The 27,324-nt window shown below is 41.3% G+C and overlaps 2 protein-coding genes across 3 annotated transcripts in view; one reads left to right on the top strand and one right to left on the bottom strand.

The window, feature by feature from the left end:
* The window catches only part of LOC307007089 (mpv17-like protein), a 5,407-nt gene extending 4,749 nt beyond the window's left edge, over nt 1-658 (bottom strand). Inside the window, exon 1 of one of the 2 annotated variants that reach the window (XM_079628770.1) lies at nt 171-658. In XM_079628770.1, coding sequence (XP_079484896.1) covers nt 171-474 — 304 coding nt within the window. In that variant the 5' untranslated portion in view covers nt 475-658. The remainder of the gene's footprint in view (nt 1-170) is intronic. The other variant, XM_079628771.1, reaches the window with a different exon arrangement.
* A 1,667-nt stretch (nt 659-2,325) lies between these two features.
* Nucleotides 2,326-27,324, top strand: part of mbd5 (methyl-CpG binding domain protein 5) — a 34,394-nt gene continuing 9,395 nt past the window's right edge. The window contains exons 1-6 of the mRNA XM_079629350.1: nt 2,326-2,670; nt 11,747-12,289; nt 15,336-15,438; nt 18,944-19,124; nt 20,320-20,882; nt 24,471-25,803. Coding sequence (XP_079485476.1) covers nt 12,183-12,289; nt 15,336-15,438; nt 18,944-19,124; nt 20,320-20,882; nt 24,471-25,803 — 2,287 coding nt within the window. The 5' untranslated portion in view covers nt 2,326-2,670; nt 11,747-12,182. The remainder of the gene's footprint in view (nt 2,671-11,746; nt 12,290-15,335; nt 15,439-18,943; nt 19,125-20,319; nt 20,883-24,470; nt 25,804-27,324) is intronic.

The following is a 27,324-nucleotide window of genomic DNA, read 5'->3' as shown; positions in this document are numbered from 1 at the left end:
TATCAGCAAAAGTTTTTTTAAAAGTGAACTAATCCTTCAAGACGTGTTTACATAACAGTTTAACACGTTTTGGCCTTCCATAATAAAACCTGTCTGTCAGTCACCTGTGTATGACATAATCACAACACATCTCACGTGACATCTCACCTCATACCTGTCAGTCACCTCACCTGTGTAGAAGGCGCTGATGGCGAGCGGCGCGGCGAGCGTCTGGTCCAGCACGAGCTTCTGCATCACCGCTCGCAACGCGTTACCGGGGATGCGTCGCTCCAGGAACCGCATCCAGAAGAAATTGAAGTTGCCGTGAAAGCTGAACGCGACCACGGCCACGTTTCTCGTGTGAGTCCAGTCCACCTGTTCTCTGCGAGAGAAGCGCTGGTGCACGAGATCCCCGCCCGCGAACAGGCACCCGTACAGGGTCACATTGGTCGCCCACGGGAAGCGTCTGACAGGCGTCAACAGCGCGTCGCGCATCTCAGCGGCGGCCTTTCATTAATAACAACGATGATCCACGAACAGTTGAGATGAAATTTGGACTGATCCTCAACGCTGTTACAAGATCCTTATAGTTATAAAAACTCTAATGTACTGTGTCTGTTTGACAGTCTCCAGTGGGAAGGGCAACCGAGACGCGCATGCGCAGAACCACCCTATCGCCACGCCCACTCAACCGAACGGGAGTAAATCGGGCTGCTAACTTTCTTTTATTTTTATTGCTTATTTAATGCTTTATTCTTGTGTACAACACAAGACCGCAAACAACCAATAACATAAGACACAAGCACCAGGATGAACACTAACTAAACTAACTAAAGATAGCGAGTAAGAATCAAGGCAAACGATTATCAGACAAAGAGAACAATACACTATTTCATATTTTACCATAGAGGAATATAAAGTTTGAGACCTTCATTTCTCTTTTTAAAATAAATACACGAATAAACACTGCCAGAAAGGGCGGACTTTACCATCAGCCACTCGTTCCTTAATTCTACTTGACATAGAAGTTAATATTTTTAATAAACATGAATTCGATTGCCGTTTTAAGTACTTTACATTTTTAATTATGTTTTTTAAAATAACAAGTAGAAAGTATAGCATATTAGTTTTTTTCCCTTGAGTTTTTGAGTTATTTGAAATAGTATTAATTTTATATTGGTGTAATAATGGTGTATTGCTTCAATGATTGTTTCTGCCTTAAATTATTACATTGTTTAAATTAATAAATATTTTGCTAACTGTGATTTGTATATGTACATTTCTGAAATACTTTAGACAGTTTCCTCTGATAGTATATACTCTAAATTGGACATTTTCTGTAAAGCTGCTTTGAAATGATGTGTATTGTGAAAAGCGCTTTACAAATAAATGTGAATTGAATTGAATTGAATTGCATTCATGTAATAATAACCATGAACTGTTAAACTGTTATTCATGTATTTTAATTTTACAATCTATACTCTGTAAATATATTAGTATGTATGGGATGCAAATGAAAAGGACAATGACACTGAAGGTGTGTGCACACTACAAGCGACAAAGCGACACGTTACCATTCATTTCAATGGGGAGCGGGCGTTTTCCGGCGACACGCGCGATCGCGGCCGTTGGCGACCTGATGGGGCGTGTCTGGCGACGCGACAAAGTTGAGATCTGTTTAACTTTATGCAAATGAAGAGCGACTTTCGGGAGCGACAACCAATAGGAGTGAAGTCAGTGGAGCGCGCGTGATCATCCGTCACTCTCTGACAGAGGCAAGTTGAACGAGAAGCTAATTTTAGCCGTCAGAAACTGTGCTATAAGTTGTGATGTATCTCCGTGTGCATACAGTGGTGTTCACAGGACTGACTCAGAGCCGGATTGGTTTTGTGGACCCATATAGACCGGTATTTGCCCGTTTGTTGCAATTAAATAGCCGCGATGGCAAAAAGCACTCACAGTTTCTCGTTCATCTTTAATATTATGCATGTCATGTACTGATTCCATTTATATTTCGAATTTTCCTTCCAAAATGTTTGTTTGTAGTGGCAAGAAAACGGATTTGTTGTGTACAACACGGAGAAACATCCGTGAATGTCACTCACAAACATTACTAGGCACCCAGTAGCGGGAACGCCCACTAGCGACCGCACCGCCAGCCACTGGCGACCAGCAGCGACAAAGTCGCTTGTAGTGTGCACGCACCTTGAGCATAACGTTTTTTTACGGGCCTATTTTTTTTTTTTTTTTTTTTTTTTTTTGCTGACCATTTACATGTATGAATCATATTCACGAGGCATCAATGTTCTGATGAAACATTTAACACACAGACTACATGGCCGGGCCGAACTCATTCGTGTGTCCCGTCATGCCCCGGTGCATTGTGGTCGCTGCCAGGGGCGCATGCGCACAGCGGAGCTCCATCTTTCCATCCCGAGCGCAGAAGAGCAGCGGATGTGTTGATGCTTGTAGACGTTTTGTTTTTATTTTTAAACGCTCAGAGTCGATGTGAAACAAACCCGAGCGGACTCTTCCTCCGTTATTATCCTCCTGGGAGCTTCCAGCGGACCGATACGATGCGTGTGGCGGGTGTTATGAGGTAGATCGAGCCGCTGCTGCTGTGCTTCGGCCGCGGCGACACATTTGAGTGTAAATCCGCTAAAAGAGTGTTTCCGGCCCGCACGCGAGCAGGTACGTTTGTGTACGTGTGATTGTATGTTTGTTGCGCGTGTGTTGTTTAGGTTAGCAGTTAGCTGTGTGTGTATATGTATGCGTGTGTGTGTGTGCGCGTGTGCGCTCGCTCGGATTCACCCGCAGCCATAATGAGCCCTGAGCTTCATCCCGAACCGAACCGAGCCTGTGCTGATCCGCGATCCGACCTCTGATGCTCTTCGACACCATCTCGGGCTAGCTTTAGCCTTAGCTGTGGGCCAGCAGCTCATTTATCTGCTCTGGGTTAGTGTTGTCATTAGTAAAGGCTGATATAAGTGATTGTGAATGTGATGTTTGTCGTTATACAAGCACACAAGTGTGTGAGCAGGACGTTTACTGTGTCATCTCTGTCAGTATATCTTCCAGAGAGAGAGTCTGATCACATCTGAAACTCACACTGTTTTACTGTCAGTGCAACTGTCACTCATATATCAGCGTGATTCCCACAGTATTTACAGCTACAGTCGGTGGATAAACCGGAATATCGAGATGGGAATCATCTTATGTCATGTTAATGACAGGTAGGCAACACCTGGAGTGTGTGTGTCTCTCTTTCTCTCTCTCTCTCTCTCTCTCTCACACACACACACACACACACACACACACACCTGATGTGTCTAATACAACACTCATGTAGTGATCAAGACGTTATGTGTCTTTTTCACGTACTGTAAATTGTCCTGTTGTCGTTTAGCTTGCGAATATTTCTCTCTGGTTTGTGAGCTGGTAACATTGTAATTTTTGAGGTTGTTTTGTAGTAATGACCTCTGACCTCTTTAAGGGTCACTGCTGGACTCTGTAGGTCTGTCCTAATGTGCATACTTGTGCACTATATATAGGATGATGCACTTAATTAACCGAAAAAGCAAAGTATTGAATGTTGGATGCTTCATGCACTCGACAGCTTTACTTGGATAGGATTGATGTTGAATGACACAATATTGTATAATCCATACAGTTAAATGCATAGTGTGTCATTTGGGACACAACTTGTGTGTATGATCACATTGTGTCATCTCTGGTGGTGTTGTCTTTCAATTTCAGTGTAGTTTGTGCAGATTAGCGCCTGATTGCTCAGGTAATGGATTTCATTCTCTTGTGTGTGTGTGTGTGTGTGTGTGTGTGTGTGTGTGCTGTTCATTCAGACCTGTAGTGAGTCAGCAACACAGTGACACACACAGCTGCTCGTCTTCTCATGAATGTGGCCGTGTCTTCTCGAAGTCCAGCGTTGAGGTTTGTGTGATCCGGACTCAGACCTGTTCACACTGCTGATGTTCGGGAGTGAATTCAGATCTCATACATGCGTCTCAGTTCTTGATTCAATCAACCGATTTATTGCTCAGATCTGATTTTTTGTGTGTAGCAGTTCAATTTGTTGTTTTATATGTGGCCAATATCAGATTCCAGTGTAAACGCATCACGATCCTGATCTTGCATGCACAAAAGAACGATTAAAAAGACGTCACGCGGCACGCTGTCATACAGAAGTGAACATGGGGAACAATAAAGTAAGTGATTGCGTGTTTATTTATAGTGTGATCAGCGAATGTATGCGCGGGCAATATAAAATAACAACGACACGGATGCGAAAAATAAGTTTTTGAAACATTTGCTGATACGAGCCCTCGTGTTTTTCTTGTGTATAGAGCTGTCACTGTAATGATGAGCTCGGACACATCACTGTCCTTCACTCACTCTCTTTCACAACTCAGAAAATAGAGATAATCCAAAGCACTCGAATAGTGTTCAGGGCTTGACATTAACTTTTTGAGGCACTTGTCCTTTGGACAAGTACATTTGTTTCACTTGTCCATGCACAAAAGTCACTTGTCCGGGTAAAGATTTATAATTTTATCTATTTTTGATAAATGCCACTTTCTACCCGGCAGAGGCTGATGTACCAAGGGATTCTTTAAACCGTGTAGCTACTTTACATCTGAACATTAGCTAATATTTAACTATGTACATTTAACCAATACAAATGCTGTTAATGCTTGTGTACAGTACACGGTTGCGGACGCTAGCTAACGTCACTTGTCAGCCGGGTTGGGTTTCCCCCGACAGACGCCACAGAACATTACTCCGTCTTCATAAATAACCCAGTCGAATTCATTTCCATTTGGTGACAAATTTTCGTTCCCGTTTTAATTCGTATGTTCGCTGTTGGTGTGACTGTACGGCGACTTGTTTTTGGAGCTTTTCCTGGCGCTTTGAGACAGGTAAAAATGCTTTAACTTGGACCGACTCCTGATTGGCCAATCAAAGCATTCTGAGTTGGACGCTGGTTCAACGGATTGTGGGGGAAAAAATGTGTTCGCTTCAAATCGGTAAAATTAAATCTGTAAAATAGACGTAATGAGTGGCACATATAGGGTGACCACCATCAAACAAACCAAATGTGGGACGATTATAAGTTTATGTGGGACATGTTACCAATGCTAAACCATAACCTGAAACTGTTATATGATGTCTATCTAACTTAATAAAAACATTTGTATTCTGCCTTTCAGCTGATAAAAATTATTTGTTCTTTAGTCCCTTCCAGAAAACACCACATCACAATGTAACATACATGTCTTTATTTTACATGTCATTTAAATTCTACATCACTGAGCCCAAAGGCATCATGCAGATCACTATTTTTGAAACAGTTCTGACCAAATCCAACTAAAATCCAACAAAATAAACAATGAATAAATAAAATATAAAACAACATGAAATTACATTGACAGTCTTAAATATTAAGAATATATTAAACCAAAAACTTTAATATTTTTATACAACCACAATTAAAAATTAAAATTAACCTAATTATCCATTTGTTTTCTGACAGGGAACACATGGAACGAATCAGCGGTCCACATTTTGATGGACAGCCGTCACAACCTACTAGTGACCGTGTTTGTTTACTCCTTTCTTCACAACCATTGGATAGGATTTAAAAAACGGCTGTTGTATTTGTACTTCTGACGAAGCGCTGTTAAATATAGGTGAAAAGCTATGCCGCAAAAATAATAAATAAAATGCTTTCTTAAAAAGGCAAAAGAACGCATGAACGTTTTTTTAATATGATAATTAAAAACCAACAGACTGATGAAAATGCGGGACATTTTCTCAATATGCGACGTGCGGGACAAGGGGTGAAAATGCTGTGCGGTACAACGCAAAGCGGGACGGGTGGTCACCCTAGGCACATAACGTGAAGTAACATGGCATTTTATTTTGTTTGAAATTTAACTTGTCCAGTGGGACAGCTAATTTTCACTTCCACTTGTCCTACAAAAAAATCCACTTGTCCCGGACAAGCCTTAAAGGAGAACTCCGGTCAATTTTAACATTGAGCTCAATTTTTAGTAAATTTGAAGTGCTGTCAATACAGAGAACAATGACAAAAATCGGTGTTGCCTACACTGTGTTATCCTCTTTTTAAAATTTACATCCTATTGACTTGAATGGGGCAAGTTTTAAACTTAACCAGTTCTTAGTCTTATCATCCGTGATGTGTCATTACAAGTGCACAGCCATGTTGAGTGATTCCTTCAGAGTGAACACGAGTGAATCTGACTGCAGTAGATGTGAAAGATATGAATAAAAATGATGTTATATCAGCCAGCGCACAGACCTGTATTTAGTTCCTGTTTTCGGTCGAAGTCCAAAGTAGTCGATTGTCGAGTTCACGCGCATAGGTTTAGTTACTATGATCACGCGCGTGAACTCGACAATCGACTACTTTGGACTTCGACCGAAAACAGGAACTAAATACAGGTATTTGCGCTGGCTGAATTAACATCATTTTTATTCATATCTTTCACATCTACTGCAGTCAGATTCACTCGTGTTCACTCTGAAGGAATCACTCACATGGCTGGGCACTTGTAATGACACATCAAAGATGTTAAGAGGATAAAAGCAGGTTTAAAACTTGCCCCATTCAAGTCAATAGGGTGCAAATTTTAAAAATAGGATAACACGGTGTAGGCAACACCGATTTTTGTCGTTGTTCTCTGTATTGACAGCACTCCAAATTTACTAAAAATTGAGCTCAATGTTAAAATTGACCGGAGTTCTCCTTTAATGTCGAGCCCTGGTGTTGAAAAAGTAAAAACGAATGTTGCTCTAGACGTAAAAGTTGCATGAATGTTTTGATACGACTGTTCAGACTGAGGACGCATGGCAAAACATCTGACCTGCGTCACATATGGAAGTGACATAAATCTGAATGGAAAAGATCAGATTCATGTGGTTTGTGCCACTTTTGCCTGCAGTCTGAAGTACGTAGCCTTACTGTTTATTAAGTGCCCTAAATTCATCCAGGATTTCTACATGATCTTTCTCTTTGTGGGCTCTGTTCAAATGTCGTTTTGAAATCAACAGTGTGTTATTTACTCCTGCTGACGCCTTCACATTATAAAGGTCTGCTGTGCGACATTTCATCTTTCATATAGAGCTTATGCGCCAGAGAAACGATCATCTTTAGAATATTGTCTTTGAACTTCCGGTTTTGCGGTCGCTCTGTGGATCTCTATGGCATCTCTGTCCAGGAGTAATTAACTCTTGAAGTGGATTTACTTAATGTAGAGTTAACACGTTATCATGAGGATTGTAATGTTTAAAGTAGGGCAGGGACTCGATTAAAAAAATTAATCTAATTAATTAGAGGCTTTGTAATTAATTAATCGAAATTAATCGCATTTTAATTGCATAAATATTTGACCTGAGAACAGTGAGAAGTAAGTTTTTTCACATGGATTTTTAGTATACCATTGAATAATGACTGAATACGCTTAAGCAACAAAATATTGTTTATTTTTGTTCAACCAAGTCCAGCAGACCAGTGCTATGCTCTTATCGACGCTTCCATCCGTTCGTTTTTTATAACAAAATGTCCCATCCACGGGGCCAACCAAAGCGGTCTCGTCAGCTTCTTTGTTCATGTTCACTGTGGTTTGTTGTTGTCTGAAGTTATCGTTTAGTTAGAACTGTCTATGGAAGATATGAACGCTAGTTGGTGTTCCAGTATAATCGGTCCGCCTAAACTCATCCAGTGAGAAACGTTCCGCGGTGCAAAAATAAGTGCGATTAAAATGCGTTAATAATGTTAAAGTCCCGGCTCTAGTTTAAAGGGCACCTATTATGCAAAATTCACTTTTACATGGTGTTTGAACATAAATGTGTGTTGGCAGTGTGTGTACACAACCACCCTATAATCATAAAATCCCCATAAATCATAAGCACTGTCTCAGAACGGGCTGTTCTCAGAATCAATGCAATGTGACGTAGAATTGCATAAGCCCCGCCCACGACTGTTGATTGACACTGCAGTTTGAGCGTAGACCCTCTCTGAGTGAGCTGGACACAGGCCCCGCCCACGACTGTTGATTGACACTGCAGTTTGAGCATAGACCCGCCCTGAGTGAGCTGGACACAGCCCACGACTGTTGATTGACACTGCAGTTTGAGCATAGACCCGCCCTGAGTGAGCTGGACACAGGCCCCGCCCACGACTGTTGATTGACACTGCAGTTTGAGCATAGACCCGCCCTGAGTGAGCTGGACACAGGCCCCGCCCACGACTGTTGATTGACACTGCAGTTTGAGCATAGACCCGCCCTGAGTGAGCTGGACACAGGCCCCGCCCACGACTGTTGATTGACACTGCAGTTTGAGCATAGACCCGCCCTGAGTGAACTGGACACAGCCCACGACTGTTGATTGACACTGCAGTTTGAGCATAGACCCGCCCTGAGTGAGCTGGACACAGGCCCCGCCCACGACTGTTGATTGACACTGCAGTTTGAGCATAGACCCGCCCTGAGTGAGCTGGACACAGGCCCCGCCCACGACTGTTGATTGACACTGCAGTTTGAGCATAGACCCACCCTGAGTGAGCTGGACACAGGCCCCGCCCACGACTGTTGATTGACACTGCAGTTTGAGCATAGACCCGCCCTGAGTGAGCTGGACACAGGCCCCGCCCACGACTGTTGATTGACACTGCAGTTTGAGCATAGACCCGCCCTGAGTGAGCAGGACACAGTCCGCCATTGTTTTTCGACGCTGGAGCCGCTGTAGAACGTCTCCGAAAGCGATTGAGGTTTTTTGGATGTTAGAATAAACATAGCAGTCTTCATTTACTCTCGTTGTTACTCGAGGATTGATCAGTACAACTGCTCTCGTGATCCGCGTACAGTCTCCGGAGCGACAGGACTAACGTTAATGTTACTGATCACGGCAGAAATGAAAGTGAGAGCGAGCACTTTGAAAGCTCGAGCTCATCGAGTCGTTTACAGATATACAGTTTACCAGTTTATAAAGCAACCACTGAAAAGGTGTGTATATTTGTTTACTGTGAGTGTTTTGTGTACTTCGCTGTGTAGCGTTATGTTCCATGATAATGAAAGGGAGAGAGAGAGAGTTTATGGATAATAAGACTTAAAGGTTGGGTAGGTCAGAATTGTCTAAAAAAACTTTTATTCAAATTTGTTTAAACTGTCTTTATATACCAATACATAATTAAAATGCAAGTACTCTGAAATAGAGAGTATAAAAAACTGAGTGACTCTAGTGTATTTAATCTTCAATAAACACAGCTCATTAATTCCGTTCCCTCCCGCCTAAAAACGGGTGCGCGACTGCGCGCACGTGGGCAGAGCCAATAATAGCGGCGGTAGTCATGGCGACGGAGAGTGACAGTCGCGCAAGCCAATCACTTGTTTCGTCCCGGTAGGAATTAATGAGCTGTGTTTTTTGAAGATTAAATACACTATAGTCACTCAATTTGTATACTCTCTTTTTCAAAGTACTTACATTTTAATTATGTATTGGTATATAAAGACAGTTTAAGCCAATTTGAAAGAAAAGTTCTTTAGACAATTCTGACCTACACAACCTTTAATGCGCACTTCTTATACTGTGTTTATTCTTACAGTGATTTTCTGCAGTAAAACTAACGCTTCATCTTTTGTGTGATGTACAATAAACTTAATTGAACTCATCAGTATTTTGGTCATCATTCAGATGGAGTTAACTACTATAGCAGGCTTGTATTTATAGTGGAGCAGATGGCATATATAAGTTATAAACGTAATTAAAATAAACACACCTGTTCTATCTCTATTCATCTTCTCTAGCTCAGTGGGCATTATTGTCCGACTCGAACACCGTTACTGTGAGTTTCTGTTTTGATATTATCATCTTTCTGAGATGAGATTGTCCTGGCTCTGAGTGGGAGCTGGTTAGGCTCCGCCCCCTGTGCGTGGAATCGCATCTCATTAACTTTTAAAGGAGACACACTAAAACTGAGCGTTTTAAAAAAAATTCTGTGGGGTATTTTGAGCTAAAACTTCACATACACACTCTGGGGACATCAGAGACTTATTTTACATCTTGTGAAAAGGGGCATAATAGGTAGCCTGGGTTTCCCCATACTGCCTTTGCGCAGCGCGATTTTATTCACGCTGAAAGGCAGTCTGGATACCATGGACCAGATTTTCGCCTCATCTAGGGAACCAATCACAGAACGGGGAGGGAGCAGCAAGACGATGACGACATCTATCTGTGTTTTTTTATTATAAAAACATGTCTGTGGAGTGTCCATATATACCTTCGACCCTCATGTTTATCTTGCACAAACGGCAATAGTCGCTGAACGTCATTGTTTACACAAAAATATCTTACCCATCGTCTACTTCGTCTAATTTCTGTCACTCTACATACGTCATCTGGTATAATGGAAACGATTGGCTATGAGCTACGTACAGGCGCATTTGATAGACATTCTTAGCACCCAATAAACGGCGCCGGGCATTCGTAAACCACGCCTCAAATACGAGAAAATGCACATGTGGTTCCCAGACCCAAGACTCAACGAGAATTGGGTCTGGCGATAGCCAGGCTACATAATAGGTGCCATTTAAAGCAGAAGTCTTAACAAATGTCAGTAGACCGGGAAGATTTTAAAACGAGTCCTTCCTTTATAAATACGGAAGATTGCTGTGAAAATGCAGACCGGAAGACCAAAAACGAGCGCAACGCTGAAAAGGGGCGGGGTTACATAAGGTATATAGGTGGAGCTAATCTGTCCTGACCAATCAGAGCTCACCTGTCAACATGTGTGTTGCTCATTAGAGTTCAAAAGAATGGGGTCGGTAAAATTTAGTAAAATATAATTTAATCCTGTGATCAAAGCTGAATTTTCAGCATAATTTCTCCAGTCTTCAGTGTCACATGATCCTTCAGAAATCAGTATAATATGATGATCTGATGCTCAAGAAACATTTATGATTATTAATGTCGAAAAGAGTTGTTAACATAACATTGTCGTCTGTCTCTTTAAACGCTCGAGCGCTTTAAAGCAGGATGGATTCTGATTGGCTGTCAGCTAAGAAAAATCATCCTGAAAGTGAAGATATTGTTTCTATCTTTATTGTTGTGGTGTGGACTCTGTTATTCTTTTACACTTAGAGCGATTTTTAGAAGTATATTTATCGATATCGTCCTCTATGTGAATGAGCCTTTAAGGTTTTTAGAAAAAAATGAATCTTAAACATCTTATTTATTTTTGAATAACTAGCTTAAACCTGGAATATAGAAGCTGGCATGGCTTTAAAAAGAAAAGAAAAGAAAGAGAAACCAAATGACATTTTGTTCCTTTCAGTTGCATTTTGAAGCTTTGAGAATATGATCAAATATTTACTGACTTCATTATTTATATATAAATTGTATATAAATATATATACATGCAAATATTTCTTAAATATAGCCTAAGCATGTGTGTTTATATATATATACAAATTAATTATACACAGCCCTAAAACCAAATTACATTTTGTTCCTTTCATTTGCATTTTTTATTTTTGAGAATATGATGACAGATTCATTAATGAGACTCAGTCTTCCACCTTCAGATCATCATGTTAGTTATTATTAATTAAATATATATTATAATTATATTATTTATTAGTTAGTTTTCGCATAACAAAGGTTTGAGAGGAGCGTGTGACGAAAGATCCGATCTAATAAGTGTTTGGATTATAATATTTTCTCTCTTTTTTAGGAACCATGAGTTTCCGCGAGCTGCATCTAAACGGTCCACGATGAGCAGCACATCTGAAGACCTGCCGAGAGAACGTGACATGTGCGGTCCGCTGTAAAGACACGTCACCTGACCTGGACCCGCGGGTCCCACTGCCTGCTGGGAGCTGCAACTCTTTCCATGCGTCTAGTCATTTGAGGTGCTTTTATGTCAGCGCTTTCAGACTTGTTTCTCATGGCTTTGATTGGTCGGACTCTAGCAGCGGAGGTCCTGTCTGCGGCGAGTGGAAAAGTAATGAGTCCGTTCCGCGGCTGGTCTGCGCTGTGAGCCCGTCTCACTGCGGTCCCGGGAAAGTTGTGCTCCGTCTTCCCTCTTCTGAGCGTCAGAATGAGACATTGTGTCGGGACAGAGAAGAGCGTGTGATCTCTCACGAGGAGTTTTGCACTGGTCCATAAAAATGAATGGAGGTAAAGAAAGGGAGGGTGGGGACGGCAGAGGACATCTCGCCCAGGTGCCCATCGGCTGGCAGCGAAAGGTGGAGGCCGCAGGTGTCCTGTATATCAGGTATGGCTTCTCACTTCATGCACTTTCTCCTTATGTTTAAAGGGTTCATTGAATACCCCTTTCCCACAAGTTGGTATGATCCTTCAGGGTCTTCATGTAAAGTGTGTAACATACTTAAAATTCCTCAATGGTCGTGTAAAACATACTAACAACTAAGGCTGTTAAACGATTAATCGCGATTAATCGCATCCAAAATAAAAGTTTGTGTTTACATAATAAATGTGTGTGTACTATGTATAATTATTTTGTATATATAAATACACACGTTCATGAATCTATTTAAGAAAAATGTGTTATTTATATATACAATATTTACAATTTATATATTATATAGGGCTGTCAAAAGATTAATCGCGATTAATCGCATCCAAAATAAAAGTTTATGTTTACATAATATATGTGTGTGTACTGTGTATAATTATTTATATATATAAAAACACACACAATCATGTATATATTTAAGAAAAATTGCTTATATTTATATATAAAATATTTACAATTTATATACAGTAGCCTATATAAATGCAATTATTCCTTTAATATATACATGAATGTGTGTGTATTTATACATAATAATTCTACACAGTACACACACATATTATGTAAACACAAACTTTTATTTTGGATGTGATTAATCGCGATTAATCGTTTAACAGCCCTACTAACAAGCTAATTCATGCTAGCAACATGTTAATTCAGGTTAACAATGTGTTAAAAAAATGCAAATTCATGCAAACAATGTGTTAATTCATGTTAGCGACGTGCTAAAACATGCTAGCGACATGCTAATTCATGTTTGGAATGTGCCAAAAAAATAAATCATAATAACAAAGTGCTGTTCCATGTTAGTAACATGCTAATTTATGTTAAAGGCACACCGCGGAACTTTTGGCCACTAGGGGCGCTAGACCTGTAACTTTCACGTCTAGCGCCCCTAGAGGCCACAAGCGCCGCAGCACTGTCGCAAAAGTAAAGAAGACATCCACTTAATAAATGAATTGCACAAAAGTGAACAGAAAATAACTGGTCAGGTAAGTCGCATAGACCAGGGGTGCCCAACCCTGCTCCTGTCTGTCCTGCAGAGTTCATCTCCAACCCTAATCAAACACACTTTAATGTTCAAGCGATCCTGAAGACGTTAATTGTTTGCTTCAGGTGTGTTTGATTAGGGTTGGAGGTAAACTGTGCAGGACAGTCGATCGGCAGGAGCAGGATATAGACGTTTTGTACCTAAAACTAAGTTGTTATTGTGTTGGTTTTGGAGTCCTCTTATTTGTGTTTTTCCTGTAGTAAACTATGTATTATTAGAGGCTTATATGATTTTAGATTCAAATTCATAGACATTTGTATCTAAAATCATATAAGCCACGAATAATACACGCATATATGAATTTGTAAAAGGACAAACAAACTGAAGCCTACAAATAACGGCAGTAGGTTTTGACATCAGTTTTGTTACACGAATTCACGACTTCGCAGTAAATATAACATTATATATCCACTTTTATGCCGATGTTTATGTTTTATTTTCAATAAATAAATGGGAATAGGAGCGGGCTTCACTCAGTGATTAAACGTAAACTTTAAGAGTGCTGGCCTGAATATTTAGAATATTTAGAACAGGAGAGAGGCCGCCTTCAGTGTGCAAACTGAAGAGTACGCGCCGAAACGCGTTTGTGCAAATAAAAAGACTATTAATGCATAGTGCGGCCTCTCTCCTGTTCTAAATGTTTTATTTTCAGTCATCATTTTCTTCGCCCCTTGAATAATCTTCAGAGTCCCGAAACAGGAGGAGGACGCGGAGGACGACGAGGGAGAGCCGGGGAGAAACGAGAGAGCTTCTCGCACGATCCCTCTCGCGTTTTCTCTTTCTTGCCTCCTCAGGAGCAGTTTTAAACTTTTCCTTGCCTCAGCCATGGCCAGGAGTCGAGCAGGCGGAAAAATAGTAGCAAAAGCGTTAGCTCCTTGAGCATATCAGAGCTTGTGGTCACGTGACGGTCGTAAAGTGATTCGTTCTCCAGGTCACATGACCTGTCCAAAGACGGTCCGTCTCCTCCAAACTTACATAGGCGGTATTTCAAGAGGGCAGCCCCGCTCGGAGCATTGGTAGTGTCAAACACTGTATATTGGCCTGAATAATCATTTAAAACAACTCATATGCTTCAACTCTTTAGGTCAAAAGTTCCACGGTGTGCCTTTAACAATGTGTTTTTTCATGTTGTTAACATGTTTCTAGCAAGTTCAGCTTTTAAAAACGTGTCTCTAGACGAGTGTCTCGTGTTATTAACCACAAACATGGGATGACCGCAATAATTGTGCAGTTCAATTTAAATCACAATTTTGCCATCCAAATAAGGAAAATGTAAGCGCTCAAGGAAACGCCTCATTGCTCTACTTTTCCAGTGTGGTACAGAGAAACAGAAGTCCTCATCTAGCAGGGATAACTCTGCTATAAAGTACAATACTGTAATTCTCAAGTCACCTTTATTTCTGTAGCGCTTTATACAAAGCAGCTTCACCCTGATAAACGGGGAATTAACAATCAATGCTGCAAACTAGGGATGCACGATTTAATTTGAATGTTATCGCTATCGGCCCGACAAGAAAATTTGTCCGATATATTAAAGCCGATATATAATGGATTATTTCCTTGAGCCTGAGACTCTTCGGATTCGCCATGATGGTTTTAAATTGCTTGAAATATGATTTGGAATCACTTAAAAAAAGGAAAATACAGTGAAGTGCAACATGTGGAGTACATCGGCTACACACAATTATGAGAATCTTATATAATTGTGTGTTTGGGACATGGATTTTAATGGTGAGACTTGTTTTTGTAACCAGGCTCTCAAAAGTTATATCAAAATTTGGATTTAGATTTATCGGCCAATATATCGGTTATCGGCTTTCAAATATAAAGAATTATCGGTTATCGGTATCGGCCAAAATGTTCATATCGGTGCATCCCTACTGCAAACTTCATTGAATATGAGACCAATTCTGTAAAGTAATAGTGTAATGTGTGTGTGTGTGTGTGTGTGTGCAGTCCAAGTGGATCAGTGCTGTCCTGCCTCGAGCAGGTGAAGTCTTACTTGCTGACTGATGGCACCTGTAAATGTGGTCTGGAGTGTCCTCTCATCCTACCCAAGGTCAGTACTGAAGCAAACACCACGCATACACCCTGGACATGTTTACAAAAGCCACATTATTGCATAGCATAGCATAGGCGTATACATCTATGACATATACATGCTATTACATAGCTTATTCATTTACATCGTCACTGATAATAGGGTTTGCAAAATGGCCTGAATTGATTTACGATTCATTTTGATTTAATCATTTAAAGTTTAGTCTGTAAAAACAGTATCAGATACTAGACAACAAAAAGAGCACAGTCAAAAAGTCAGGGTTTTTTTTAAAGGTAATTTGTGTCATGAATATAAGCTGTTCTGGCTAAAAGTGCTGCTTTTCGGTTTATTTCCAATGCAAACTCAGCCGTACTTCCCTGTTTTTTCTCTGACAGTAGTGATGCTGTTAATAGACTGTTAAAGGGACCGTTCAACCAAAAATAAAATGCTCATTTACTCACCCTCATATCATCCCTGATGTATGACTTTCTCTCTTCAGAAAAACACAAACGAAGATTTTTAGTAAAATAATCCGAAATAATTTTTTCCTTGGCGCTTTCACAAGTTCAGCGTGACATAAACCTAAGTGCATTGTGGAGTAATGTCCGTCTCATAAATGCTCAAATGACCGTCTCGGAGTGTGTTTTTATGAGCGGCAGCCATTCAGTGGCATTACATGGACTCTCAGAGAGGGATTATTTTCACTAAAAATCTTCGTTTGACTTTGTCTGAAGAAAGAAAGTCATATACATTGAGGATGACATGAGGGATGAATAATTCAGATCATAGTGGCTGTGTGGGAAATCACATACTCTCTGACTAGGTGCTTATTTTGAATAAGTAATTACTTTGCTACTGCTAGAAACTAAGCCCAAGACCGGTTGCCCACTGAAGCTAAGCAGGGCTGAGTCTGTTTAGCACTGGATGGGAGACTCTGGGAAAACCAGGTTGCTGCTGGAGGAGGTGTTAGTGAGGCCAGTAGGGGGCGCTCACCCTGTGGTCTGTGTGGGTCCTAACACCCCGGTGTAGTGATGGGGACACTATACTGCCAAAGAGCGCCGTCCTTCGGATGAGATGTAAAACCGAGGTCCTGACTCTCTGTGGTCATTAAAAATCCCATAACCCCGTGTACTCAAAGCGCTTTACATAGGCATCCCGGCATCTTGGCCTCTGTCCATCATGGCCTCCTCATCCCCATATATATATATACACTACATCTCCATAACTGAGGCCGATGCGATACGCATCTCGATGCATAGCCTACAATACATTAAAGATACATATAAGCAGCTACCGATGCGATGCAATACGATTCACTTGTATTGCGGTGCGATCCGATTTCGATTCATCGCGATGCGATTCAATGTAATGCGATGCAATGGAGAAAAATATGATGCTATGCAATTCAATATGGTATAGATAGTTCACTTTTATTTCTTTTGTTCAGACATACAGCAAATCATAAAGTAGGCTCGCATGGCTCTTTCACAAACAAAAGATTTGGTTTTCACAAAACCAAAAGATTAAATAAAAATCAGACATTATTTTGTCTGTTCTGTCTCCAGTCACACATTCAACAGTGAAAGGATGCTCAGGGATAAACAATAAAGAAATGTTCCGGAACTTGCCAGCAGATAATGTGATTTCAGCAGTCGGCTAACAGTGACCAGAAAGCAGACTGTGCAAACAGGTCTTTCATAACTGTATTCAAATGTAAAAAAAATAATATGAAAAGCTATTATTGGCAGTCAGAGACTTCTGTAAGCCAGATTTACTTTAAGGTAGCACATTTAGCCTCGGTCTCCGTAGTGTTGTGACGTCATATTCACGAGCAGTGGTGATGAGCGAACGCGCTCGAGCAACAGTTCAGGAAGGAGAAATCAATCTAGTCGAACTGGACGCGCGAATGAGGCGAAATCGCGTCCACCGCACTAAACGCGTCTATCGCGCCGCAGGACCACCAGACGCGCGTCAACACATCTTTACATTGACTTAACATGGAAATCACTCGCTCCAGACGCTCTATCCGCATTCAGTGTGAACGCAGCAGTTACATAATAAAATATTGGTCACAAATGATTGGTCACTTTCTAAATAGTAAAAGTATAGCGCATCTACTAAGAATTATATATGAATAAATCGTTTTTTACCAATGCAGATATGTTAGAAACGATGCATCGCGATACAAATGCCAACTTGTATCCGATGCATCGTTAGCTTTTATGCCGATGCACCGATGCGAATCGGTGAATCTTACCATCCCTGATATACACTGGTTGGCTTCATCACGGTCTCTCCGTCGCATCATCCGGTGGAGCTGCACACTAGTGGTGGTTGAGGAGATTTCCCCGTTCTATGTAAAGCGCTTTGAATACCCAGAAAAGCGCTATATAAATGTAACTCATTAATACATTCACCATGTTGTCACAGTCATGTGACCTAACAGAGTCAGTGCCTTCACTGCCATTCATAAATCCTCTCCCGTGGCCTTATGGGATTGGAAAGTGTCCATCGTATGCACACCAGAAGAAGTCGGTCATCCGGGTTCATTTTGCCTACTCTTTTATAAGTACTGTGAATCCAGACACACTAATCTTGTCACATACTGTTTTCCACCTACTATTTAGTAGGGAAGTGTGTGTTTCCTCATGTACATGAGTATTTTAGGTCTACGCATCAGGGCGTTTAATGTTTTTCTGTGCAGTTATTTAACCACATACAAGATCAGTTCTGAAACCAGATAAAAATCCTGAATTAAAATTAATAATTAATAATTAATTATCCAGCATCTAAGAATGCTCATTGTGAATATAGTGTAACAATGTGTAATGCCACCAGTGTCTAAAACACAGGAAATTAATAACAGTTTCTAAAGGAAGAATTCACCGCACAGTACTTTATGAAAAGTAGGTAATGCAGCATACTGATGATCATTAGAGGCTGTATTTATTGATTTAATTAGTTAAATAATTATTATTCATAAATAATTATTTATTAAATAGGAATTATATAAGTGTATTATATGTACTTTTAACTTTCCGTCCTTAGTCTTTATTCTTTTCCAATATGATATTCTGTTTATATTCCGAAAATTATGAAAAAAACGTGAGAAATTAAAGGTCAATTGTATGAAAGAATAAATTGTATATTGTATTATATGAAGTCCTTAAAAAAGGTGCTGTAAAAAGTCCTGTATTGCACCCTGTGTCAAGTTAAAATCTTAAAACGCCTTTATTCTGCTCATTTGTATGTTCATGGAGATACCATGTTGGCATTGTCATGTGACCTACAATGTAAATGCATGCCATTTGTTTCATAAATACTGCTTATTCCAACACATTACTCGTTCCACGCATACTATTCTAGGTGAGGAATTTGACTATGTGGGGATAACTTCCAGTAATCAATGTGGCATCATTGACTTTGTTTATTCAACGTGACATTTAGAGGCGATTAAATCTCAAAGCAAACTAAGACTTTATGCCGAATCTCAAGGCTTGCTCTGACAATTTTGTTCTCTTAGGTTTTTAATTTTGATCCTGGTGCGGTGGTGAAGCAGAGGACCGCAGAGGACGTGAAGGCTGATGAGGATGTTACGAAGCTTTGCATCCACAAGAGGAAGCTTATCGCTGTCGCCACGCTGCATAGAAGCATGGAGCTGCCGCCTCCCTCGCTAACACTCACCAGTCCTGGTGGAGGCACAAGTATGACGTCTTCTCGGACAGGAGTCATTTAAAGTGCCCCTGTTATGTTTTTTTCCTGGTATTACCTTTAATGTAGTGTGTAATAAAGCGGTTTGTGAATGTAAAACGTCTGCAAAGTTTCAAAGTGCAGATAAATTTAGTTTTTGTCTCCCAAAAGAAAGCGATTCTGAACTGCCTGAAATTAGTTCAGATTTGGTGAACCAATTTGGTGTTTTGTTTCTGACACGCGCTGCAAGCAGTCGACCAATCACAGCAGACTGGGCCATCTGACCAATCAGAGCTGAGCAGCTCTCAGAAAGGCGGGGTTTAGAGAGACTGACTCCTTGATCAAAACTTTTTCAGACACTGAGAAAAGAGCTGATGCTGCAATGTCTATCATGAGGAAATTTCTTTTTTTGTTTACCTTGCATGCATGTAAACCTGTTGTAGGAGACTCAAAAAGAAAACTAGGAACCTTTAAAATAGCATTATTGGGGCACTTTAATATGAACATATATCTGAACAAGCACCTTTTTTGAATTATGTTTCCCCCTTTTTAATCTTGTGCATGTTTTTTCCTCAGTATTTGGTAATTGAACTGTGCTTTGCATTAGAGGTTCTAATGATGTAAATTAACTAATCCTAACATTTTGATAAATATAATAAATGTCACAGAATATCACAGTTTATCGCAAATAACAACCAATGGCTGTTATTTACAGTTCTAATTAATGCCTGTTAATATTATCTTGCACAAACTCCTAGAGGTTCATATAGCCTCATTGGGAAACCCTGAAGTAAAGAAGGAACTGCACACTAAATTAGGGCTGCATAACGATTAATCGCGACTAATCGTTTGCAGAATAAAAGTTTTTGTTTACATCATATATGTGTGTGTACTGTGTAAAATAATGATGTATTTATTAATACACACACATGCATGTATATATTTAAAAAATATTTACATGTTTATATAAATTTTTATATTTAAATATAATTTATATTATATATAATTATACATAATATATATATATATATATATAAAAAATCTTAAAATTATACATGCATGTTTGTGTATTTATATATACATAATTATTATACACAGTACACATATAGGATGTAAACAAAAACTTTTATTCTGCAAACGATTAGTCGCGATTAATCGTTTTGCAGCCCTACACTAAATGATTGACAGCGACTCTGTGTCTTCCTGCAGGTGTGACCTCCATGACCCCGACCGCACAGGCTCGAGCAATAAGGAATAAAACCCACGAGGGCCAGTCAGAATGTAAGATCCCGTATAAGGTGATGATGGCGGCGGGGCAGCGGCACTTCTCTCCGGATCGGTGCGTCCCGCAGGACGTTTTCCCTGCGTTCTCCCGACAGAGGATGGCCAGCGGGGACCCGGGGCCCAAGTCTCCGTACCGCAGAGTCATGCTGAGCCCTCCCTCGCAAGCCTTCGGGGACGGTTCTCTGTCCCCAAGAACTGACGCTATTGGCAACCCCTGTGGCTTCCAGGGAACCGCTAGTCCAAGCGCAATCCACAGCAACAGCCGAATCCCTTTGTCTTCTCCCGGGGTCATGATGCACGGCTCGCCCGTCACACAGTCGTCATGCGTAATGGCTGGCAGGACTAACATGCCTCTGTCGCCGCCAGTCCCAAACAAGAGCCCCGTTATGAAAAAGCCCATGTGCAACTACCCGCCCGGCATGGACTCGAGCAGAACGGTGTTTCACCACAACGCTCCGTCGACTCCCTGTTCCCTGCAGAACAAACAGGTGAGCTCTGAGAAAGACCCTCTTGGCTCGTTCGAAATTTGGAATGATGAATAATTGTCTGAAAAATATTTGCGGTTATGCAGATTAATTGCCAGGTTTAGGGTTTTGACGGTTAATTGCCTGTTTTGATGATTAATTGCCTGTTTTGATGATTAATTGCCTGTTTTGGGGCTTTGACGATTAATTTCCTGTTTTGGGTCTTTGTCGATTAATTGCCTGTCTTAGGGCTTTGTCGGTTAATTGCCTGTTTTAGGACTTTGTCGGTTAATTGCCTGTTTTAGGGCTTTGTCGGTTAATTGCCTGTTTTAGGGCTTTGTCGGTTAATTGCCTGTTTTTGGGCTTTGTCGGTTAATTGCCTGTTTTAGGGCTTTGTCGGTTAATTGCCTGTTTTAGGGCTTTGTCGGTTAATTGCCTGTTTTAGGGCTTTGTCGGTTAATTGCCTGTTTTAGGGCTTTGTCGGTTAATTGCCTGTTTTAGGGCTTTGTCGGTTAATTGCCTGTTTTAAGCTTTGTCGGTTAATTGCCTGGTTTAGGGCTTTATTGATTAATTGCCTGTTTGAGGGCTTTGCCGATTAATTGCTTGTTTTGCGTCTGTCGATTAATTGGCTGTTTTAGGCTTTGACGATTAGTCGCTTGTTTTGGGTCTTTGACAATTAATTGACTGTTTTGCCGATTAATTGCCGTTTCAGTGCTTTGTTGATTAATTGCCTGTTTTAGGGCTTTGGCGATTGATTGTCTGCTTTAGGGCTTTGGCGATTGATTGTCTGCTTTAGGGCTTTGGCGATTGATTGTCTGCTTTAGGGCTTTGGCGATTGATTGTCTGCTTTATTGTAGCTCTATGGCAAACGCGCTGAGCATGTTCGGAACTACGGGAGCCCAGAGGGGAGCGTCGGCGGATATTATAGAGAAAACCGATTTTCATTCAAACACATCGATGTACACTACACATTCGAGTTAATCGATAAAATCGATTTATCGCCCAGCCCTACTTTAGGGCTTTGTCGATTAATTGCCGGTTTTGGGGCTTTGGCGATTGATTGTCTGCTTTTGGGCTTTGGCGATTAATTGTCTGCTTTAGGGCTTTGGCGATTAATTGCCGGTTTTAAGGTTTTGGCGATTGATTGTCTGCTTTTGGGCTTTGGCGATTAATTGTCTGCTTTAGGCCTTTGTCGATTCATTGATTGTCTGCTTTAGGGCTTTGGCGATAGATTGTCGGTTTTAGGGCTTAGGCGATTAATTGCCGGTTGTAAGGCTTTGACGATTAATTGCCAGTTTCAGGGCTTTGCCGATTAATTGCCCGTTTCAGTGCTTTGCCGATTAATTGCCCGTTTTAGGGCTTTGCCGATTAATTGCCAGTTTCAGTGCTTTGCCGATTAATTGTCGGTTTTGGGGCTTTGCCGATTAATTGCCAGTTTTATAACTTTTGCCGATTAATTGCCTGTTTCAGTGCTTTGCCGATTAATTACCAGTTTTAGGGCTTTGTCGATTAATTGCCCGTTTCAGTGCTTTGCCGATTAATTGTCGGTTTTAGGGCTTTGTCGATTAATTGCCAGTTTCGGTGCTTTGTCGATTAATTGTCGGTTTTAGGGCTTTGCCGATTAATTGCCAGTTTTATGACTTTGTCGATTAATTGCCGGTTTCAGTGCTTTGTCTATTAATTTGCGGTTTTAGGGCTTTGCCGATTAATTGCCTGTTTCAGTGCTTTGTCAATTAATTGTCGGTTTTAGGGCTTTGCCGATTAATTGCCTGTTTCAGTGCTTTGTCAATTAATTGTCGGTTTTAGGGCTTTGCCGATTAATTGCCAGTTTTAGGGCTTTGGCGATTAATTGCCGGTTTTATGACTTTGTCGATTAATTGCCTGTTTCAGTGCTTTGTCTATTAATTTGCGGTTTTAGGGCTTTGCCGATTAATTGCCTGTTTCAGTGCTTTGTCAATTAATTGTCGGTTTTAGGGCTTTGCCGATTAATTGCCAGTTTTATGACTTTGTCGATTAATTGCCTGTTTCAGTGCTTTGTCTATTAATTTGCGGTTTTAGGGCTTTGCCGATTAATTGCCTGTTTCAGTGCTTTGTCAATTAATTGTCGGTTTTAGGGCTTTGACGATTAATTGCCAGTTTTAGGGCTTTGCCGATTAATTGTCGGTTTTAGGGCTTTGCCGATTAATTGCCAGTTTTAGGGCTTTGGCGATTAGTTGGCAGTTTTAGGGCTTTGACGATTAGTTGGCCGTTTTAGGGCTTTGTCGATTAATTGTCAGTTTTAGGGCTTTGTCGATTAATTGACGGTTTTAGGGCTTTGGCGATTAATTGTCGGTTTTAGGGCTTTGTCGATTAGTTGGCAGTTTTAGGGCTTTGACGATTAGTTGGCCGTTTTAGGGCTTTGTCGATTAATTGCCAGTTTCAGGGCTTTGTCGATTAATTGTCGGTTTTATGGCTTTGGCGATTAATTGCCGGTTTTAGGGCTTTGGCGATTAGTTGGCAGTTTTAGGGCTTTGACGATTAGTTGGCAGTTTTAGGGCTTTGACGATTAGTTGGCAGTTTTAGGGCTTTGACGATTAGTTGGCAGTTTTAGGGCTTTGACGATTAGTTGGCAGTTTTAGGGCTTTGCCGATTAATTGCCAGTTTTAGGGCTTTGTTGATTAATTGCCGGTTTTAGAGCTTTGACGATTAGTTGGCAGTTTTAAGGCTTTGTCGAATTAATTGCCAGTTTCAGTGCTTTGCCGATTAATTGGTGGTTTTAAGGCTTTGCCGATTAATTGCCGTTTTTGGGGCTTTGTCGATTAATTGACGCTTTTAGGACTTTGTCGATTAATTGGCAGTTTTATGACTTTGCCGATTAATTGCCGGTTTCGGTGCTTTGTCGATTAATTGGTGGTTTTAGGGCTTTGTCGATTAATTGCCCGTTTCAGTGCTTTGCCGATTAATTGTCGGTTTTGGGGCTTTGTCGGTTAATTGCCTGTTTCAGTGCTTTGACGATTAATTACCAGTTTAAGGGCTTTGTCGATTAATTGTCGGGTTTAGGTCTTTGTCGATTAATTGCCAGTTTTATGACTTTTCCGATTAATTGCCAGTTTTATGACTTTGACGATTAATTGCCGGTTTCAGTGCATTGCCGATTAATTGGCGGTTTTAGGGCTTTGCCGATTAATTGCCCGTTTCAGTGCTTTGTCGATTAATTATCGGTTTTAGGGCTTTGTCGATTTATTGCCAGTTTTAGAACTTTGCCGATTAATTGCCAGTTTTAGGGCTTTTGTCGATTAATTGCCAGTTTTAGGGCTTTGCCGATTAATTGCCAGTTTTAGGGCTTTGCCGATTAATTGTCGGTTTTAGGGCTTTGACGATTAGTTGGCAGTTTTAGGGCTTTGTCATACTTTTTTTTGTGTGCTTCATTCGTTAAATAATTGTGATTAATATAATCCTTTGTAAGTTTGCAGTGTAAGATTACAGTTAACACCTTTAAATTATTAATTTATTCAATTCAATAAATAACTGAAACCATCACAACAAACTGGCCAATCACAGAAAAGGCCATAAAATGTATCATTCATGTACAGTATGAACTAATGATAATCGTCTGCTTCCTGTTCCCTGCAGAATAAACAAGTGAGCTCCGAAAAAGACCCTCTTGGCATCCTGGATCCCATTCCTAGTAAACCCAATCCCACTTTCCAACCCAACACCCACTCTCAGGTACCAATGATGAATGTAAACATCCCTCCTGCAATCGTCCCATTGCCGAGCAACCTGCCTTTACCCACGGTGAAACCGGTCGGTCACATGACGAGGACTTCGCACGGCACAGCCACATCAATCTCCCCGTCGCCCGTCACTTCTCCTGTGCACATGTCCGGGCCGGCTTTGAACCGAATTGAAGCGTCTCCACAACGTTCCCGTTCCTCGTCAACCTCATCCGAGCAAGGAAGCTTCGCCGTTCCCCCGTGCGCCACGATAAAGGTCCCGCCACGCTCGCCGAGGTCCTCAATGAGCTCCCCACGACCGGCTTTGCCTTCAAGCCCATCTGGCAAACCGGACGGTATCCACCAGTACAAAGAAATCCCACCCCAGTTGCTGGCAGGGATGAGCAGTCAGCACAACCCCATGTATCCTCCCACGAAGGAAAAGGAGCTCCCGGGCCTTTTGGGAATGCCACTGAACCAGATCCTTAACCAACACAACGCTGCCTCGTTCCCTGCCAGCAGTCTCCTCTCAGCCGCCGCCAAAGCACAGCTAGCAAATCAAAACAAGATCGGAGGAGCCGGTGGCACTTGCCCTCTAAGTGCGGGTGAAACCAACAGAGCTGTTGAAACACACATGTTGCCACCAAACCCTGGTATGGTTATACCTAGCGAAGCCCAGAGTGGGCGCGCGGCGCTTCGGGATAAGCTAATGGCACAGCAACGCGACCCTCTCCGCAAGCGTAAACATCCTCCAAACGCTACCAACCATGAGAATTTCTTCAACATGACCGGCATGAGAACGCCATCCGCCGAGCAGATGCGAAAAACCCCTCGAATGCCATCCAACACGTCAATGGCTCAGCTACTCCAGTCTCTGAGCAACCACAGCTCGCACATGGGCAGGGGGAGCAGAAACCCAGGGCTCGTGAGTCCGGGGGGGCGTGTGCACTTCGCCGAGGGGGTCGTGACCTCTGGTGTGGCGGCTCAGAACGCTCAGGTTCAGCAGCGACTGCACGGCCCGGCCGACGCCATGATGGAGACCCAGAGCCAGTATTCAGGCAGGATCAACCAGATGCAGGCGACAGCGATGGGAAACTGTGGACCCGTGAACCAAAGCGGACAGGTTCCTCTCGGGAACCATGTGATGGGACACGCCAGCGCTCACTTTCAGCAGCGTGTCCAGCCGAACGTTAGCTGTATGCTACCCAGCGGCAGTGACGCCTGCTGCTCACAACCCATGACTGACACAGGTAAGGAGAATATCCTGCACTTCAGTTTTGTTGCACCAAATTGGTATTTAGAAATCTCATATGGTGATGAAAGATTTTGTCCATCTCACCCACCCCTAGGTTGCATGCTGCTTTTTTTTTCTTTAACCTTATTGGATGTTTTAAATGCCTTTGGCTTGGTATTGAGAACAGTGAAAGGACAGTAGTGAAATTGAGAAATCTCATATGGTAATGTAAGTGTGCTTTCACACCTGAGCGTTTGTTTCTCCATTGGTTCAGCATATGTGAGCCTGAAACACAAAACCAGTCACGTGTACATTTTTTGAAATTGAGATGTATACATCATCTGAAAGCTGAATAAATTATCTCTTTATTGATGTATGGTTTGTTAGGATAGGATAATATTTGGTCGAGACACAACTATTGAAAATCTGGAATCTGAGGAGCAAAAAAAATGTAAACATTGAGAAAATCTCCTTTAAAGTTGTGCATTTATGTTCACGATTGTGCTGCATTCACTCACAAAAATACATGTTTTATATATTTACGGTAGGACATTTACTAAATATCTTCATGGAACATGATCTTAATATCCTGATGATTTTTGGCATAAAAGAAAATTGATCATTTTGACCCATACGATGTATAGTTGGCTATTTCCACAGATATACCCGTGCGGCTCCAGACTGGTGCTGTGATCCAGGGTCACATATGATAAGATGTTATATAATGTTATGTGTCCTTTTTTATATAATGTAGAATTAGTGAGTTGCTGGAGCTGTGTGATATAGAGAATATAGTCACTCCGCTTTGTGTTGTCTCTAACAAACACTTTTTAAAAGTGACTATATTTAATACAAAATAAGATTTGTACCACCATGTTTGTTCTTACAATTGCACTAAATGGAGAAAAAAGGGCCAAACCCACCTAGGCATAAGCGGCCTTTTCTGTGATTTATTTAATTTTGCTTAAATCATAAGCAGGATATTCTATTTGGAGATAAATCCCAGCTTCCTTATTATCTGATCAAGAACGCGTCTTATCACCTGTTCCTGTCGTGAAACATTCAAGCGGTTTCTGTCGATATGAAGCCGCGTCTTTTGATCAAAAGTTGTTTATTAATCAGGCAGGTGAGGTTATGACTCATAAACAGTCACTATAGTGACACTTTCAGTCCAAATTCAAAGATTTGTAAGACTGAAAGACATCAAAAAGGAAGTTGTATCGTCAATACATGCATGTAAAAGCACAGACCCAGTGTTAGCATGACACGAGTGTTGTTAGCCTTAGCACCTGTACTTACAAATGCTCCTGCTATAATGCACACATCTTCCTACCTGACCTGTTCAGTCGTGTGTGTGTGTGTGTGTGTGTGTGTGTGTGAATAATACTTTGGAAAGCACTACCAATCATCGCACTGCTGTCTCCATGGCAACCTCCCCAGTAGATCATACACACTGTCCGCACAGGGCCGTCATTCTGTGACACCACACACCGCATTCATTATGCAACACGACACGACTGTTATTTAGCACATGCAT

The sequence above is a fragment of the Phoxinus phoxinus genome, assembly GCF_949152265.1.
Source record: "Phoxinus phoxinus genome assembly, chromosome: 11".
NCBI classification, from domain to species: Eukaryota; Metazoa; Chordata; class Actinopteri; order Cypriniformes; family Leuciscidae; genus Phoxinus; species Phoxinus phoxinus.
This window is presented reverse-complemented; position numbering and strand designations above follow the sequence as displayed.